Source organism: Xiphophorus hellerii, chromosome 10 (genome assembly GCF_003331165.1).
Source record: "Xiphophorus hellerii strain 12219 chromosome 10, Xiphophorus_hellerii-4.1, whole genome shotgun sequence".
NCBI classification, from domain to species: domain Eukaryota; kingdom Metazoa; phylum Chordata; class Actinopteri; order Cyprinodontiformes; family Poeciliidae; genus Xiphophorus; species Xiphophorus hellerii.
The window spans coordinates 13,678,913-13,693,320 of record NC_045681.1 but is presented as its reverse complement, the minus strand read 5'-3'; the positions used below and the strand labels follow the sequence as shown (position 1 = coordinate 13,693,320).

Below are 14,408 nucleotides of genomic sequence, written 5' to 3'. Positions count from 1 at the left end.
TGTAGTGTTTTTTGGAAATTTCAATTTCCTCAGCATTCAAAATATTTTTTTCTGGTCTTCCTGCTGTGAGCAGTCAGTAATTACTTACATTAGGAAAAAAGTTGAGGTCATGTTGTGTGTATAGCAGTGATTCCAAAACAAAGTTTTACTGTTTCACAATAAAAAAATAATTACAGAGTTAGCAGATCTTAAGCATATTATATTAGCAACTAAGGCAGCGATTAAGACGACAAATATTTCTTAAAGCCTTATGAGATTCTCATAATTTGTCAAATTTACCAAATCCAACATGTGCCATCCAACATGATGGAAGCTGAAAGCCTAAAAAGATTAAACTCAGCAACTTTGCTGAACTTGTTGAACCCTCGTTTTCTGCTGAAAGTCTTTCACTCCCATCCTGAATGAGCTGCAGACATTTTGTCAAAAGTAGTTTCCTCTGAGTTAACTTCTAGCATATTTTGTGTTTCATCTAACTTCATCTTATGTACCACAATGTAAACTGCTTACTTTGGGATCCTTCTTACTCACACCAAATAGTGTAGTTGTTTTTACATGGTATGATGAGTTCACTGATCAGACAAAGATCAGGTGTTTGAGTTTACAACCATCCGGTCACTGATAATCAGACTGAAAACCGTCAGATTGTGGTGCATCTCTAAATCTTATCCTTGTTGAGTTGATTTAAGAGAACAGGCCACGATTTTCACTTTGCCTCTGAAAAGTTGTTCCACACACTGAAAGGACGCACTGACTGAAGATTATGGCTGCCATTGTTTACACACAACCACTAACAACCCTGTCTTTGAAGCGAAGCTATTTTTTTTGTGATTACATCACAACTGCCACCCACATCTTTTTCTACTGTAAATTTCCCATTTGACACTTCAGTTTTGCGCCGGTGACACTGACATTCTTGGTGTGATTATGGACCCAATGGACAAAACACACATACTCCTCTTTATCCATTAGGTGCGTCTTTCCTGGACCGTTTCTCTGTGTTGTGAGGTAAATGTTGGCCAGGGAACACGGTGTATGGAGGTATTTTTAGATTTCGTCAGTGGGCTGATGTTATGTGAGGGTGATGCTGGTTTCTTTTGCGCCCGTTTCCTGATTGCCCATGCGCCATGTTTACTCATGCTTGAGCTTTGTCAAACAAAGCTTCGTAGAAAAGCCTGCAGGATGTTGTCATTTTATTAGTGTGTTGCTCCAAGTTCATAAGCTCTCTGTCTCCCCCCTCTTTCTGTCTTGTCCCTGTCACTTCTCTCTTTCTTGTCCTCCACCATCTCCCTATTGAATGCGTGTGTCTGTGTGTGTTGTCTCCTTCTCTTTATCGATGTATATGTGTCTGCGTGTGTGTCTGCATGTGCTTTCTGCTCCCAGCCCCACTGCGGAAAGCAAAGTTTGTGGAGAGCCCTCGCATTCCACAATCAGAGCTTGGCTCCCCTACACACACCTCTGCTACTGCCAAGAATACAGACCTGGACACATACTGCCCTGGTAAGTTTTTTTTTTTTTTTTTGGCCAGCTCATCCCTCGTTTCGTTGTTTCTGCATGTTGTGTGACTACAGTTGTAGAGGCACAAAATCAGAGTGGGGAAAACTTATCTGTTTGACAGATTTTCTGCTGGAAGTTGTAAGATGAAAACATGGCTAAGATCATTAATCAGATAGCTTTGCCTGTGCCCACCCTCGCTGCCTCCTCCCACTTTGCCTCTTTAATCCTCCCTTGCCGCTTTCTCGGAGCTCATTTGACTACCGCCGCCGTTTTCTGTTAACTTCACTGCCGGCTTTTTGCTCGTTAATCCCGCAGACGGTCCAGTTTCCTATCCACCCCCCCCACACACACACACACATGCATATACACACACCCCCGCTGCCATGGACAGCCCTGTCAAACCCAACGCTCTCCTCCCTTCCTTAATCAGGGCGGACATTAAAGCAGTTTACTTGAGGACAGCGCTCTGATATATATCTGCTTTCTCGTCTCGCGGTTTTGGCCCGCGCTCTTGTGTCTTGTTGGCTCAACCTTTGTTGGCTTTGTGGACCTCAGCACTTCGGGCCAGGACTTAATACGTGAGTGGAGCAACAATGGGGGGCCTCGGGGCTTACCTTGTGTGATTTAGGAAAAAATGGTTGAGAGAGCACTACCCGCCTTCTCCGTCTGTCGGCCCTTTCTGCTGAACTTCTGCCCAGCGGGAATTCTAAGTATGTGATTTACAATGGAACGTATTTCAATTTGATTTTAAACCTCTAGACAAATTTGCAGATTTGCAATCTTTGTTTTTTTTCATTATTTTTGTTTTTGCACGGCTTGTATAACTCTTGACCCTCTCTTTATTTTGCATCATTCCTGTGAAATAGACTGTGACATATGAGCTATGAGCTGCCAAGAGCTGCTGTAAGATGTGACATATCAGGGATGAAATGGTGCTCTGCACTACAATCGACAGAGGAAGCGGTTGATTACATTCAGGAATTCTCTGCGTGTGTGGAGTAATAACTCAAGCTGAAAAGCAGCCGGGAGGACTGGGATGAGTTTTTTTCAAGGGTGAGTACTCATACCTCCCAGGTGGACAGATGGAGGTCTGAGCTCTTAACAAGGCCTCCCTGGCATGTGTAACAGCAGGGCGGTGACTTAAACACTTGATTGCTTGCCAGTCCACACTCTGCTGCAGCCGCTGCTGCTTCTGACATTGACTGTCGCCTGGAGGAGTGTAGGTGTCAGCTGATGTATTTTTTTTATTATTATTATTTATTTTTATGGCCTACAAAAAAAAAAAGACATTTGTGGGCTCATAAATATTGCGAATATTTTGCAAAATGGCTTGTGAAATTTGCCACAAGCAATCCATCATTTATAATGGATGGAAAGCCTTCATGATGATGTTGGAGAGAAGCTGTGCTCTAACAGTCTGGAACAGCCTCAGACTACAAATAAAATCCTCTGTTTCCTGTATGTTTTTATGTCATGTAGTGGCCTTGCTTTGAGCACAGTTCAGCCTCTAGAAACACTTCAGAAACAACAATCATCTCAAAAAACTGTACAAAGCAATGAGTTAACTCATTTTCATGTTCAAGAAACCAGTTTGACGTGATTTGATTCCTTCTAACTACATTCATCTGCCAATTTATTAGGTATACCTTTGCAGTACTGGTTTAACACCCCTTTACTTTTAAAACCGCATCATTGAGTTGCTTAAAACATTGCTCTGCACTCAGAAACATTTTGGTCTGCATTCAGAAAATGTCTTCACGCAATTGCTGCATATTTGTTGGCTGCATATCCATAATGTTCCACCACATCCCAAATGTTCTCTGTTGGATTGAGATCTGATGACTGTGGAGGCGTTTGGATATCAGTTAACTCATTTTCGTGTTCAAAAAACCAGTTAGAAGTGATCTGAGCTTTGTGTTCTTTGTGATCTGACTTCTGCAATAACCAACTGAAAGTAACCATCAGGTAGCCCTGTGCTCATAAAGAAATTGATATGATGAGACACAACTTTCAGCCAGGCTGTGGCATTGAAATGATGTTTACTTGGTAGTAAGATCCAAAAGTGCTAAGAAGAATCCCCCACACCATTATACCACCACCGGCCTGATCCATTAACGCACAGGATGAATTCATGTTTATGTTGTTTACTCCATATGCCGGATCTACCCATCTGAATGTAGCAGCTGATCAAGACTCATTAGACCAACGAACAATTTCCCAGGCTGTTAGTGTTTCATTTTGTCTAACCTCTTTGAATTGTAGCCTAAGTTTCTTATTCTTTTTTCTTTCCTGCACTGTAGCATGTCTGTTTAAAGGGTCAAAGTGTTGTGTGTTCAAGAGTATTTTGCATACCTTGGCATTTTCTTCTACACAACTGCCTATTTTCTCTTTCTCTGTCCATTCTTTCTAAACCCCCCAAAAAATGTTGTGCTTGAAAGTCCCAGCAGATAAGCAGTTTCTGAATTTCTCTGGCACCAACAGCCAGTTTAAAGTCACTTATATCCACTTTCTTCCACTTTCTGGTTTGAGCTTTTGCAGTTTGCATTCCCCACTTCTATATAGATGCCTAAATGCATCTATATAAATGCTGCAGTGTGATGGACTGAGTCACTACTTATGTAAGTAAGCAATTTAACAAATGTACCTAATTAAGTGACCACTGATTATAGCAATGCAGTGGACAATAGACTATCAAAAAATGCCAATTGTTAAAAATTCTATCTAAATTCGGATCTGCTTTCTGAGTGATGTGACAGTAGAAAGGAATAACTCCTTTTGAACATCATAACCAGCTAAGGATTCCATGTGTAGAGACATAAAATTTGATAATATTAACTGGAAGCTCTGAAGCCACTGGAAAATGTCAGCGTTATTGCAGCTAAGGGTTAATGTATTCTTACAGAGCTTGTAATTGGTTGATATCTTCACTTTCACTCTGCTATGGTTTCTTTTCTCCACTGAAAACCCTAAATGCTGCCACATGAATGACTGGACATTTATGGAGGCATTTTCAGTGCTAATGTAACCAATTGTTGCCTGCTTAGAGTTTTTAGTGTAGATGCAGGAATCAAGCTTTAGGCACTCAACTTTAAACCCATCACTCACAATAATACTGTAGATTAAGATTTCTGCAAATGATGTCACATAGGGACATCATTTGTCAAGAGACAAACTTAACTTTTACATTTTTGATATTGTACTCCTACGGTGAAGAAATTCGTAAATTAATGAAATAATCTCAGGTAGAGATGTCCAGTAAATGTGGACAGTGTATTTGTCTGCACTTTTTGAGTTGGAGGAATTTTTTCTCCATTTGATAGTTAGAGATGCACCATGAAACTGTCTGTGGACAGGAATTTGATTAATTCCAGCTTGATCAGCTCTGATTGACTGAAATCTGTAAAATCGTATCTTTTTCCAGTCCTTGACTGCACCACATTCAATCACTTGTGGGTCATGTTGACAACAACATAGTATGATGGGTAGTAGAAGAATACTTGGATGGAGCTATTTACAAAATAGTTGAAGTGTTACATGAAGCAATAAGTTAGAGCACAGAGCTAATTAAAAGAAAACAGTTTTGTACAACAACATGTCCGAACATACTGTATCTACCTTATGACTGCAGAAAAGTGAAACTTCCAACATAAAACTGGAAGGCTGGTGGCAGTCCAAGGAAGTTTCTCTGTTTCGTCTGTCTTTGGTCATGCGGATTTTGGAAATGCCAACTGTCTTTTAGAAATGTCAGAGCTAAGATTGTATACAATACATGGCACTTTAACAAAAGCACCTTTTATATATTCCTTAAAATTAAATATTAAAATTTTAAACAGTTATGCAGATGTATATTACACAACCCACTGGGAAAGCAATGCAGTTTCTCCCAAAGAAACAAACATGTTCTTCAGTATGGATAAAAACTCTCTAAAACTTTGGTGTCTGAACATATAATAGGTCTGCAATGCTTTGCTTATTGATTTGTAGCTTTGTCCAAAATAGTGTAAAGATTAAAGCCTAATCTCGTGATGAACGTCATTAGTTCACTGACACTTAAAGCCCTGGCTGCTGATTGCTTTTGTGCTTTTATTTATAAAACACCTGAAGTGGTGTTGCACAGATAAGATCTGAAATTCGCTCAGCAGGAATGTGAATTTCCCTCATCTGATCTCGTGCTCCCTCTTCCATCACCTGGTTGTGAGGAATCCGTGCTTGTGTTGGGTTTTGTGCTTTATTTTTACCTTTTATTTCTGCATTTCTTGAGCTGTATTTACCCTGAAAGATTTTTTTTTTTACATCCAAGTGAAGTAAAATATAAAGCTCAAGAGTTTAGATGAAATCAGAGCCGCCATTTTTTTTCTTCTTTTTCCTTCCCCACCTGCTACCTGGGCCTATTAATACTCTCTCCTGTCCTGTCCAGTTCCCCCGCCTGCAGCACACATGCTTCTCTCTGACTTTTCTCCGTACGATGGGGAAGAGGGCGCGCCAGGTCTGTGCACGGCCGGACAGAAACAGATGCGCTCTTGCACCGAAATGCATTCCTAGCTGCGTGCAAAGATAGTTGCTATGGCAACCATCTGTCTCTTTTGCAGCTCTGGAATCCGATGGAGAGGAAAGAAGTGTGTATATGTTAGGTGGGCTGGTTCAAAAAAAAAAAAAAAAATAGCTGTTTTATGTTTAATGAATGTTTATTTTCTGCTTTGCATTTCTTGTCATTAGTCTCTGATGAGAAACGTCTGAATTCTTTTAAAATGCCTGTTCCATTCCAAGGTGCTGTCAACGCGCTTTGAAGTGGTGTAGATGCTTGTTGTCACAGGATTCAGTAAGAGGCAGTTCATATAATTGCAAATGGTATTTAAAGAGCAAAACATAGGCACTGGAAATAGAAAGAAATCAACATACAACCCCTACATTATGGTAATGAATCGCTGTTGAAAGCAGCTCATTTGTATTAGTTTGAAGTAGGCTGTGTGACATATGTGCGACATGTTTTTTTTGTTTTGTTTTGTTTTTTCGTTTGCAGTCAGACGTTTTTTGGTGTTGATTTGATGCGACGGCTCAGTGTTCGTGGAAAAACTGGGTCTCGACATATGTTTGCTACTGGTATTTTTGGAGGGTTAGAGTACGTACAAAGGGATTGCCTGTGTTTATCTTACTGGGAGTTGCTGTGAGCTCAGACACCCAGATTAGAGATTTCTCTCCCATATCAAACTGCACATAGACAAGGGGTCGGCCAAAAGCTGGCTGCGACGGAGATGCTGTGATAAGAAAACAGAAACTTTAACAGGAAGAGAAGTAAATGAAGCGACAGGCAGAAAGTCTGCAACATAGACTAAGTGGTAGGCATGCGGTGCACCTATAGAGGTGGAAAAGTCGGACAGAGCTGCTGTTTGATCTCGTTCAGAGCCACAAGCCCCCCAGGAGCAGTTGACTAATCACTGCTAATGTATTCAGGCCTCACGACTTGCAGACTGTCAACTGGAAAGCCTTCACTCCCTATGTGCAGACACTGGCATAAAGATACAGCAGCTATTGCATTAAAAATGTACAAGTATATTAGTATTGCTCCACAAGGAATAATGTCCTAAAAAGAGATGAAATGCAGGAGGTGATATATGGGGGGGAAATGCATCTTTCAAAGCCTTTTTTTTAATATACAGTATATATATATGTTATTTTTGCAATATAGGGATTGTTTTATTTTATTTTACATTTTTCAGTCTCATATTCCAAGATAGTTTTTCTTTGTTCCTAGACATTTTGTCATCGCAATGCCTTTAATGTTATTTGTCTTTTTTTTTTTATCTCTGTTTTGATTTAGAAACAAATTATATATTATTTTATGTTTTATCTATATTTTTGCTATTCCAGACTTTTTATATTGTTATGTATTGTACCTTTTATGCTTATAATAATCTATTAGCTTAGAATTTTGTCGGTTTGATGGTTGATTGTATCCAAGTTTCTTTTTTAACATCTGCATCACCTCTTTGTGTTACCTTTGGTTATATTAGAAATAAATATATTAATATATTAGAAATAAATAAAATATGATTGATTGGTTAATTCTTTGGTAAGAGTACGACTCTTGTTCAGATTGTTTTAGCATCACAGAACTTGACTGATCACTGTTAATTTGACAGCAGAGGTCAGACAATTGGCCTTTTTCTTTTGCAGACATATTGTTTGAAGCTCAGTGTGGCTGATGGTCAGTACCTTTCATTTTATTAAGCTATTTGGTTTGTTATTTAATTAGGAAAAAAAAAGACCTTGGCTCAGAATATTGCCGGTTTCTTTCTAATGAAAAGTGCAGTAGTGGATTTAGGTGTCCTGGTGTTTTGTTATTTGTTGCTGAAGACATGTCATATGGCTCAATATTATTACTATTATTATTAGTAGTAGTAGTAGTTTTTTAGCTCTTATCATTAAAAAAATACATTTTCACTCTCAGAGACAGTTAAGCATTCAAAAGCAACATGTTTCTTTTTCAACAGCAGTATATACATACTAGAGGAGTATATAAATGTGACATTCTGCTACTGTCTCTCCTATGTTGTTATAGTTTTCTTAGACCAGTGTTTGCTCATGTTTGCTTACTGCACAAGCATAACCTCAGAGAGGAGAACCACATTAGCATGTGACGCTGCACAAAGCTAAGTTCACTTATTTTCCACAACATGTTAATTCACTCTTATTACTAACGTTATATTTAAATTACTTGCTGTAAAATTTAATCGAGCTTTTCTATAATAAAGGTTCACCATGTTTATTTTTAGCAGCGAGTCTGTGAGCATCCATCGAGTGGAACGCAAACAAGAACAAGTGTATGAATGGTTTGTACATAACAGTAGTGTGTGTGTGCGCAAGGTGGAGCGCACATCTCGCGGAGAGCAAAACATACATGTTTAAACATGACAGTCCTGGCTGTTTCTCCAAAGAGTTATTAATTTTAAACCTCATAAACACTGAGCTTTTTAATAATGTTGCTCTGAGACCAGAAAATATTCCTAACTACATCTAACTTGCAAAAGGCTACAAAGTGAAGCTTAAGGTTATGTAGGTCCTTTATTTTTTAAAACGAACTCCTGACATTGAACAAAATAAAAATCCCTGTTAAAGTTAACGATGCAGGGCTTAACATTTTCCCAGATGTTTTTTTTTTTTTTTTTCAGACTTTAGCACACGTACACTGAAGTCAACTGTGCTCTAACATAACTCAGTTTAATAGACAGAAGCAGTGTGCTGCCCATGTTTCTTAGAAATGTTTTTGTAAGTCTGATGTAATATTCTAATCATTAATGTCAGATTTTCATCAGCTGTTATGTGAAAATCATCATCACTAAGAGCGGTAAGGGAATGAAAATGTCTGCCTGTGTGTAGTTATTGCATATCATGTTTAATTTAGTGAACTGAGTTACTGAAATAAATAAACTTTTAATAATATTGTAATTTACTAAATATGGCTGTACTTGTTCTGGAGAAACCTATGTTTTTACTTAACCGCTTTCTCTTTTGTGACTTTAATGTAAATTAAAAATGTTACATTAAGTCTTCGGCTGGTCCAGTAGAAACCATTTGAAATTAGATCTAAAATGTTTGATTTTATGCCTTTTAAGGAGTTGGAAAACCTTGTAAGCTGCAACCATATCTCAAATTGTTCTTGATCATGCACAAGATAATCTCAGCACTGCAGCACAGCTGGGTGATGCAGGAAGTTAGCAGTGAATTAAAGTGAAATAAAGTTGAACTATTGCCTACTAAGTTTGTAATTGTTTTTGATCTATTATTTTGCAATCTGGAAAATCCATGAGTTCAACAGAAAGTTGAAGTGGAAGCTGAATTTTGGCTTCTTTTTCTGTTTATACACAACTCAGCAGTGCAGTACAGCTAGTCACTGCTGGGAGTGAGAAAAGTAGCAGGTTTAAACAACTGACAGCAACTTTATTCAAAGTTGCAGGATTGTTTGTATGCCTATTATTTGTACAATTCATAAAAAGCAGGAAGTTGATGACTAAATCGAATTGTTGTCCCTGTTTATTCACCAGCAAGCATAACAGCTGCAGAGGAAGTAAAAATAGAATTAGTGTCAAACGTCGGTGAGCTGCTGCTTCATAAATCTTGCAAGTGTTTATGACCTCTTCTATATTTTGCCATATGGTGATCATTTAGCAGATAAAATGATTGTAATATATGTGTGCTGTGCCTTTCAGTCTGTTTTAATATTTGTGATTAATATACACCTTTTAAAAAGCTCCCTCGACTTTACAGACTCTCTGCCAGCTTTCATAGTCTGAGCAACTCAGTAAAAAAATAAAACTCAAGCAAAATCCTTTCATTAACATCTAGCAGGACATTGGTGTTATGTCCTGGTAGTATTACAGCCTGTATCCATGTACATAGCTAAACAGCATCAAAGCTCATATGCGATTAGCCTATTTTGTACCTAATGTGTGCTGTGATTACCTCATTATTCGATGCTGCTGTGTGTTTTTATTGAAGCTCTGCAGCGTGTCATTCCCATTTGATTCAAAGGACTTTTTTTTCCCCCCTCTCTCAGAAGGTCTCTGCCTCACTTACTTACTCGCTCAGAGGGACTCGGATTCAATCTAATGAGGCTGCTGTCCATAAGGGAATGGACAGGGGAGCCCAGGCTTTAGATTGCCTGCCTGACTATGTGTCTTTGAGCTGATGAGTGAGAGACCACAGGCTTCAGGGGAGCTGTCTGCCTACAAAGAGGTGCTGCGGTGGCTTGGATTGTCTAACAGTTGTCAGTTAGAGTCTAATCTGGCTTCCTGTCTGTCCGGTTCGACCTGCTGTATGGTGAAAAGGGTTTAAAAAAAACTGGTCCTGCCAGTTAGCTGTCTTTGTCTCAACTGCTGTTTATTTAAACACTGGCCACACAGAGCTGTTGGCTTAAATGCCATTAATGTCTGAACCAATTCAGAGGTTCATACATCAAATTACAGGCCAATAGTTACTTTTTCTCCTGAGTAGGAAGGTAATTAACAAAACCTCCTCGCCTGAAAGCAACACTGCTGTGACGAGCGTTGAATTGAACTGAAGTCAATCCAGTCGGCTCCTCCAGGCACATTAGCCAGGTGTTACTGAAGAACATGATACTACAATGAGGGTTTGTTACGGTTGAAGAGTAACCAGGCAACCAGGTGACAAGATGAGGTCATTGAGAGACTTTTGCTTTGGTTAAAAGCTGGCAACCTCCCCCCATCCCCCAGTGCTCTGAATGTTTGTAGGTGGATTTACCATCATGCGGGCTCACCCCACAGTTTTTCTTTGCTTTGCTTAGCGCTTCCAGGCACCATAAATAGGACAGAGGGGTGTGTGTGTGTGTGTGCGTACACACCCACTTTGGTTAGGAACGCCTCTCCGTCTCCCTCTCTCACTTACACACGCTCAGGTAAAGGGTGTTTCTCATTACGTCACTCACGCTGCAGTGGCAATGAGTGGTGCGGAAGCAGCTGTCGTCAGTTCGGAGGACTTTTTGCCATTCAGCGTGAAAAGAAGGTCTTTCAGTACAGCTGGAAACAATCCTTGTTGTGGCTGAAGGGATTTTTGGAGTTTATGTAAGTGGATCGTCCAAGCCAAGGCGTCCATTTGTTTTGAGGAATGTGTTTGTAATGCGCTGCTCTGAGCTACAGGAAAACTCAGGTGCGACAGGGTGTTTCATTTGTTTGCCTGAGTGCAGGTGCTGTGTATCCTCTGTCTGCTGTGTTTTATGGAGGACGGCTGTAGCGGATATATATTTTGTGTTCAGTTGTTTAAATCAGTCAGACATGAAACTAAAAGCTTTGTTTTAGGGTGAAATGAACTGTCCCCTTAATTTTGCTCACCACTTGTGTTTCTCTGTTTTCTACCATTCCTCCTCCTCCTCCTCCTCCTCCTCTTTTTGTCTACCTACCTCTGCAGGGGAGTCAAGCCATGAGCTGGGGCCCCCTCCGTCGGTGGATGAGGCAGCCAACACATTGATGACGCGGCTGGGTTTCCTTCTGGGAGACAAAGTGAGTGAGGGGCCAGCTGGTACGCAGTACAGCATGGAGGAACCCGAAGCGAGACAGGTAACGTTTCTCCTTTATTCAAATCTACTGAGATAGGCTGACTGTGCGGCGATGGTTTTCTATTAAGAGAAGAAGATGTGTTTTGTTAACTTAGATTAAAGAGCTTTTATCTTCCTCTACATCAAAATCTCAATAAACTAAACATAATGGAAAAGCATATTCATTTAAGCAATTTGTGTCAAATAGTGCCCGGTTCTATACATGTATTAAATATTGGGTGATGTTTTGTAATAATTATCTATTGTTAGCTTTTAAACTCTAAATCCAGAAATTTGAATAGCTCTGCAGGGAGGATTGGCCAGCAAAAATTGTTGCTAGAGAAGGTGGCTGTTCACAGAGTGCTATATTCAAGCATATTAATAGAAAGTTGTCTGGAAGGAAAAAAGTGCATAATCAAGGTGACAGCTGGAATCTTGAGAATATTCTGAGATGTGAGAAGATAAATACGTAGCATCACTAGCTTAGCATTGAGGAGGAAGACGAGTTGAAGTAAAAAAGTGTAGCGGCAGATATTGTATACAATTTTCAAATAATCTGACTTAGTCTCAGTGTGATTGACTGACAATGATCAGTGAAAAAATGGACGGGTTTAAATTTTCTGAGGATGAAACATTGATTACAGGGGAGAAAGTAGCATGGAACAAACCTTTTTAACAAAGCACTGCAACTGTCTTCTCTATAGAGATTTGTGAATTTTACCATGATCCCAGCACAGTTAAAGACTTCTGTAGGTTCATACTCAATGACAGTATCTGGCCAAATTATATCACTTGGTACCACAGCTGCTACGTGTGTCATAACTAGCTATTTTTTGACACAGATCAAATCGATCTCCCCATTGCATTGTAGGATATTCATGTTTTCCCTATCAGCATGTACTACACCACATTCAAGTTCCTTGCACAGAGAAGCCAATATCCATTAGGTTTCTAGCAGGTGAAAAGCACACCCTCCTCCAAATTGCACCTAGGGTTGGTTGTGCTGTTACAAACTGCATTTAAACACAAAATGTGTCTATCCCAGGAAGTAATTACTGAAGAGTCAATATGATTAGTGTGTAATGATGCGGCAGAAACACTGAGGTAGAATGGCCAGGAAAGCAGAATGTGAAAACCTGTCTTGTGAGTACCAATTTCAGATTTTGTCTCAATGCAGCCACATTCAAAGACTTGTTGTTTGAGGTGACCGTGGGGAACACATCAGAATCAAAGTGGTTCATTCAGATGGACAGTGCCTTGCCCAAGGACACCTCCACATTTGTAGTGGTGAAGCTGAGCATTGAATTGAGCCAGAGTTGGTGCGACTTGACGATTACTACTCTTTTGCCTCTTTCTAGCTAGCTTGAAACATTTTTTTGTTTTTTCTTGTGACATTTTCAGATGAAATGCACTGCATTGTTGAAGTTGGTGCATTGTTTGGAATCAGTAAGCTAAAACATTGTTTAAATGTACACCTTATAATGTACCAACATGTTTCAGTCTCTGTATTCTACTTATCTTACACACAGAAGGCATAGTGACTGCTGCTATTTTTAAAAGCAAGAAACCTCCTCTAAAACCAGGACATCAACGACATTACAGACAGCATTTCTCATTTCTATTATGTTATCAAATTGCCTCTGTTTTCAAAGTTTCTTTAAAGCTAATTAGAATGTATAGCTAAGAGCATGGCATTTCTTTGCCCTCCTCATTGAACAACAAAGACTTGTCAATTCTGTTCAAATTTTTAAAAAAAAACCCTGGAATGCCTTAGCGGTGATCAGATGTCCTTATCATCTCTTTCCCATTAAGGTGTTTTTGTGTCCCAGTGTTATAGTTGACACTCATTGTTTGCAGTGAAAAGAGTATTGTCTTGGACTGTTAAGTCACCACAGATTTGTTTTAGATTAAATGTTCTTCATACTTTACAGGTCAAATCTAAAAGCGTTGTAGTGTTTATATTTCATTCATTTCCTTTTATGAGAAGTTGTGTTCAGGTGCTTGAGGAAACGCTTAATGTCAAAATCAATCTCTTGAGATTTATTTTCATTGCCGTTCTCCTTTTTGATTAGTTCTTACACATCTTTGATAACACATCCATATTTATTACAGTGTCTGTATAGTCAGACAGAAGCAGAAGCACTGTCTGACTAGACAGACAGTCTAGTCAGACAGCTATCCATGAATGCTAACATGGGGAGATGTTAGCATTCAAACATCACCGGCATGATTTCTACATTAATTTTGGCCTCTTAATGAGGCATTTAAACTATTTTCAGATGTACTTATCCTTTTATAGGCATTAATAGATTTAAGACATCCACAGATTTGAATTTAGTATTGTTTCCTCTAATCAAAGTTATACATTCATGTTCAAATGTATAAATAAAACCTCACTGAAATTTGATAGAATATTTTTTGTGTTGCAGAGAAACCACGCTTTGTAATGGTCAGCATGCTTCTGATTTGAATCTAGCTGGATACCTGACCCATCTTACTATCAGAAATGGCAGAGTTCATTTAATTAAAGTGGTTGGTTTCCAGGAGACTGACCCGAATTTCAAACTTACCCCATAAATTTTCAATAATATAGAGGTTGGGACCATTCCAGACGCTTGATCTTTAGCTGCTTTCTTTATTCCAAAATCAGTTTTGATCTGTGTTTGGGATAATTGTCTAGTTAGAAACCCCAAATTTGATCAAAGATTAAAATATTCAACAAGAGCCCAGGGACCAGCAAGGCTGAAGGCTATCATGAAATGGAGACTGTTGGAACACTGTGTTTCTCTCCACCATGAAGCAAGTTTTAAATCATCATGAACTTAGATATAATCAAAAAAAAAAAAAAGAACCATCTGCCCCAAAA

The 14,408-nt window shown here is 39.1% G+C and overlaps 1 protein-coding gene across 12 annotated transcripts in view; it reads left to right on the top strand.

Annotated features, from left to right (window-relative positions):
* tanc2b (tetratricopeptide repeat, ankyrin repeat and coiled-coil containing 2b) overlaps window positions 1–14,408 on the top strand; it is a 156,530-nt gene that overhangs the window by 94,909 nt on the left and 47,213 nt on the right. For 7 of the 12 annotated variants that reach the window (XM_032574556.1, XM_032574560.1, XM_032574559.1 and 4 more), the window contains 2 exons: window positions 1,381–1,497; window positions 11,416–11,564. In XM_032574556.1, coding sequence (XP_032430447.1) covers window positions 1,381–1,497; window positions 11,416–11,564 — 266 coding nt within the window. Of the gene's footprint in view, window positions 1–1,380; window positions 1,498–10,932; window positions 11,158–11,415; window positions 11,565–14,408 lie in introns of those variants that run through there. The other 5 variants (XM_032574561.1, XM_032574564.1, XM_032574569.1 and 2 more) reach the window with 3 other exon arrangements.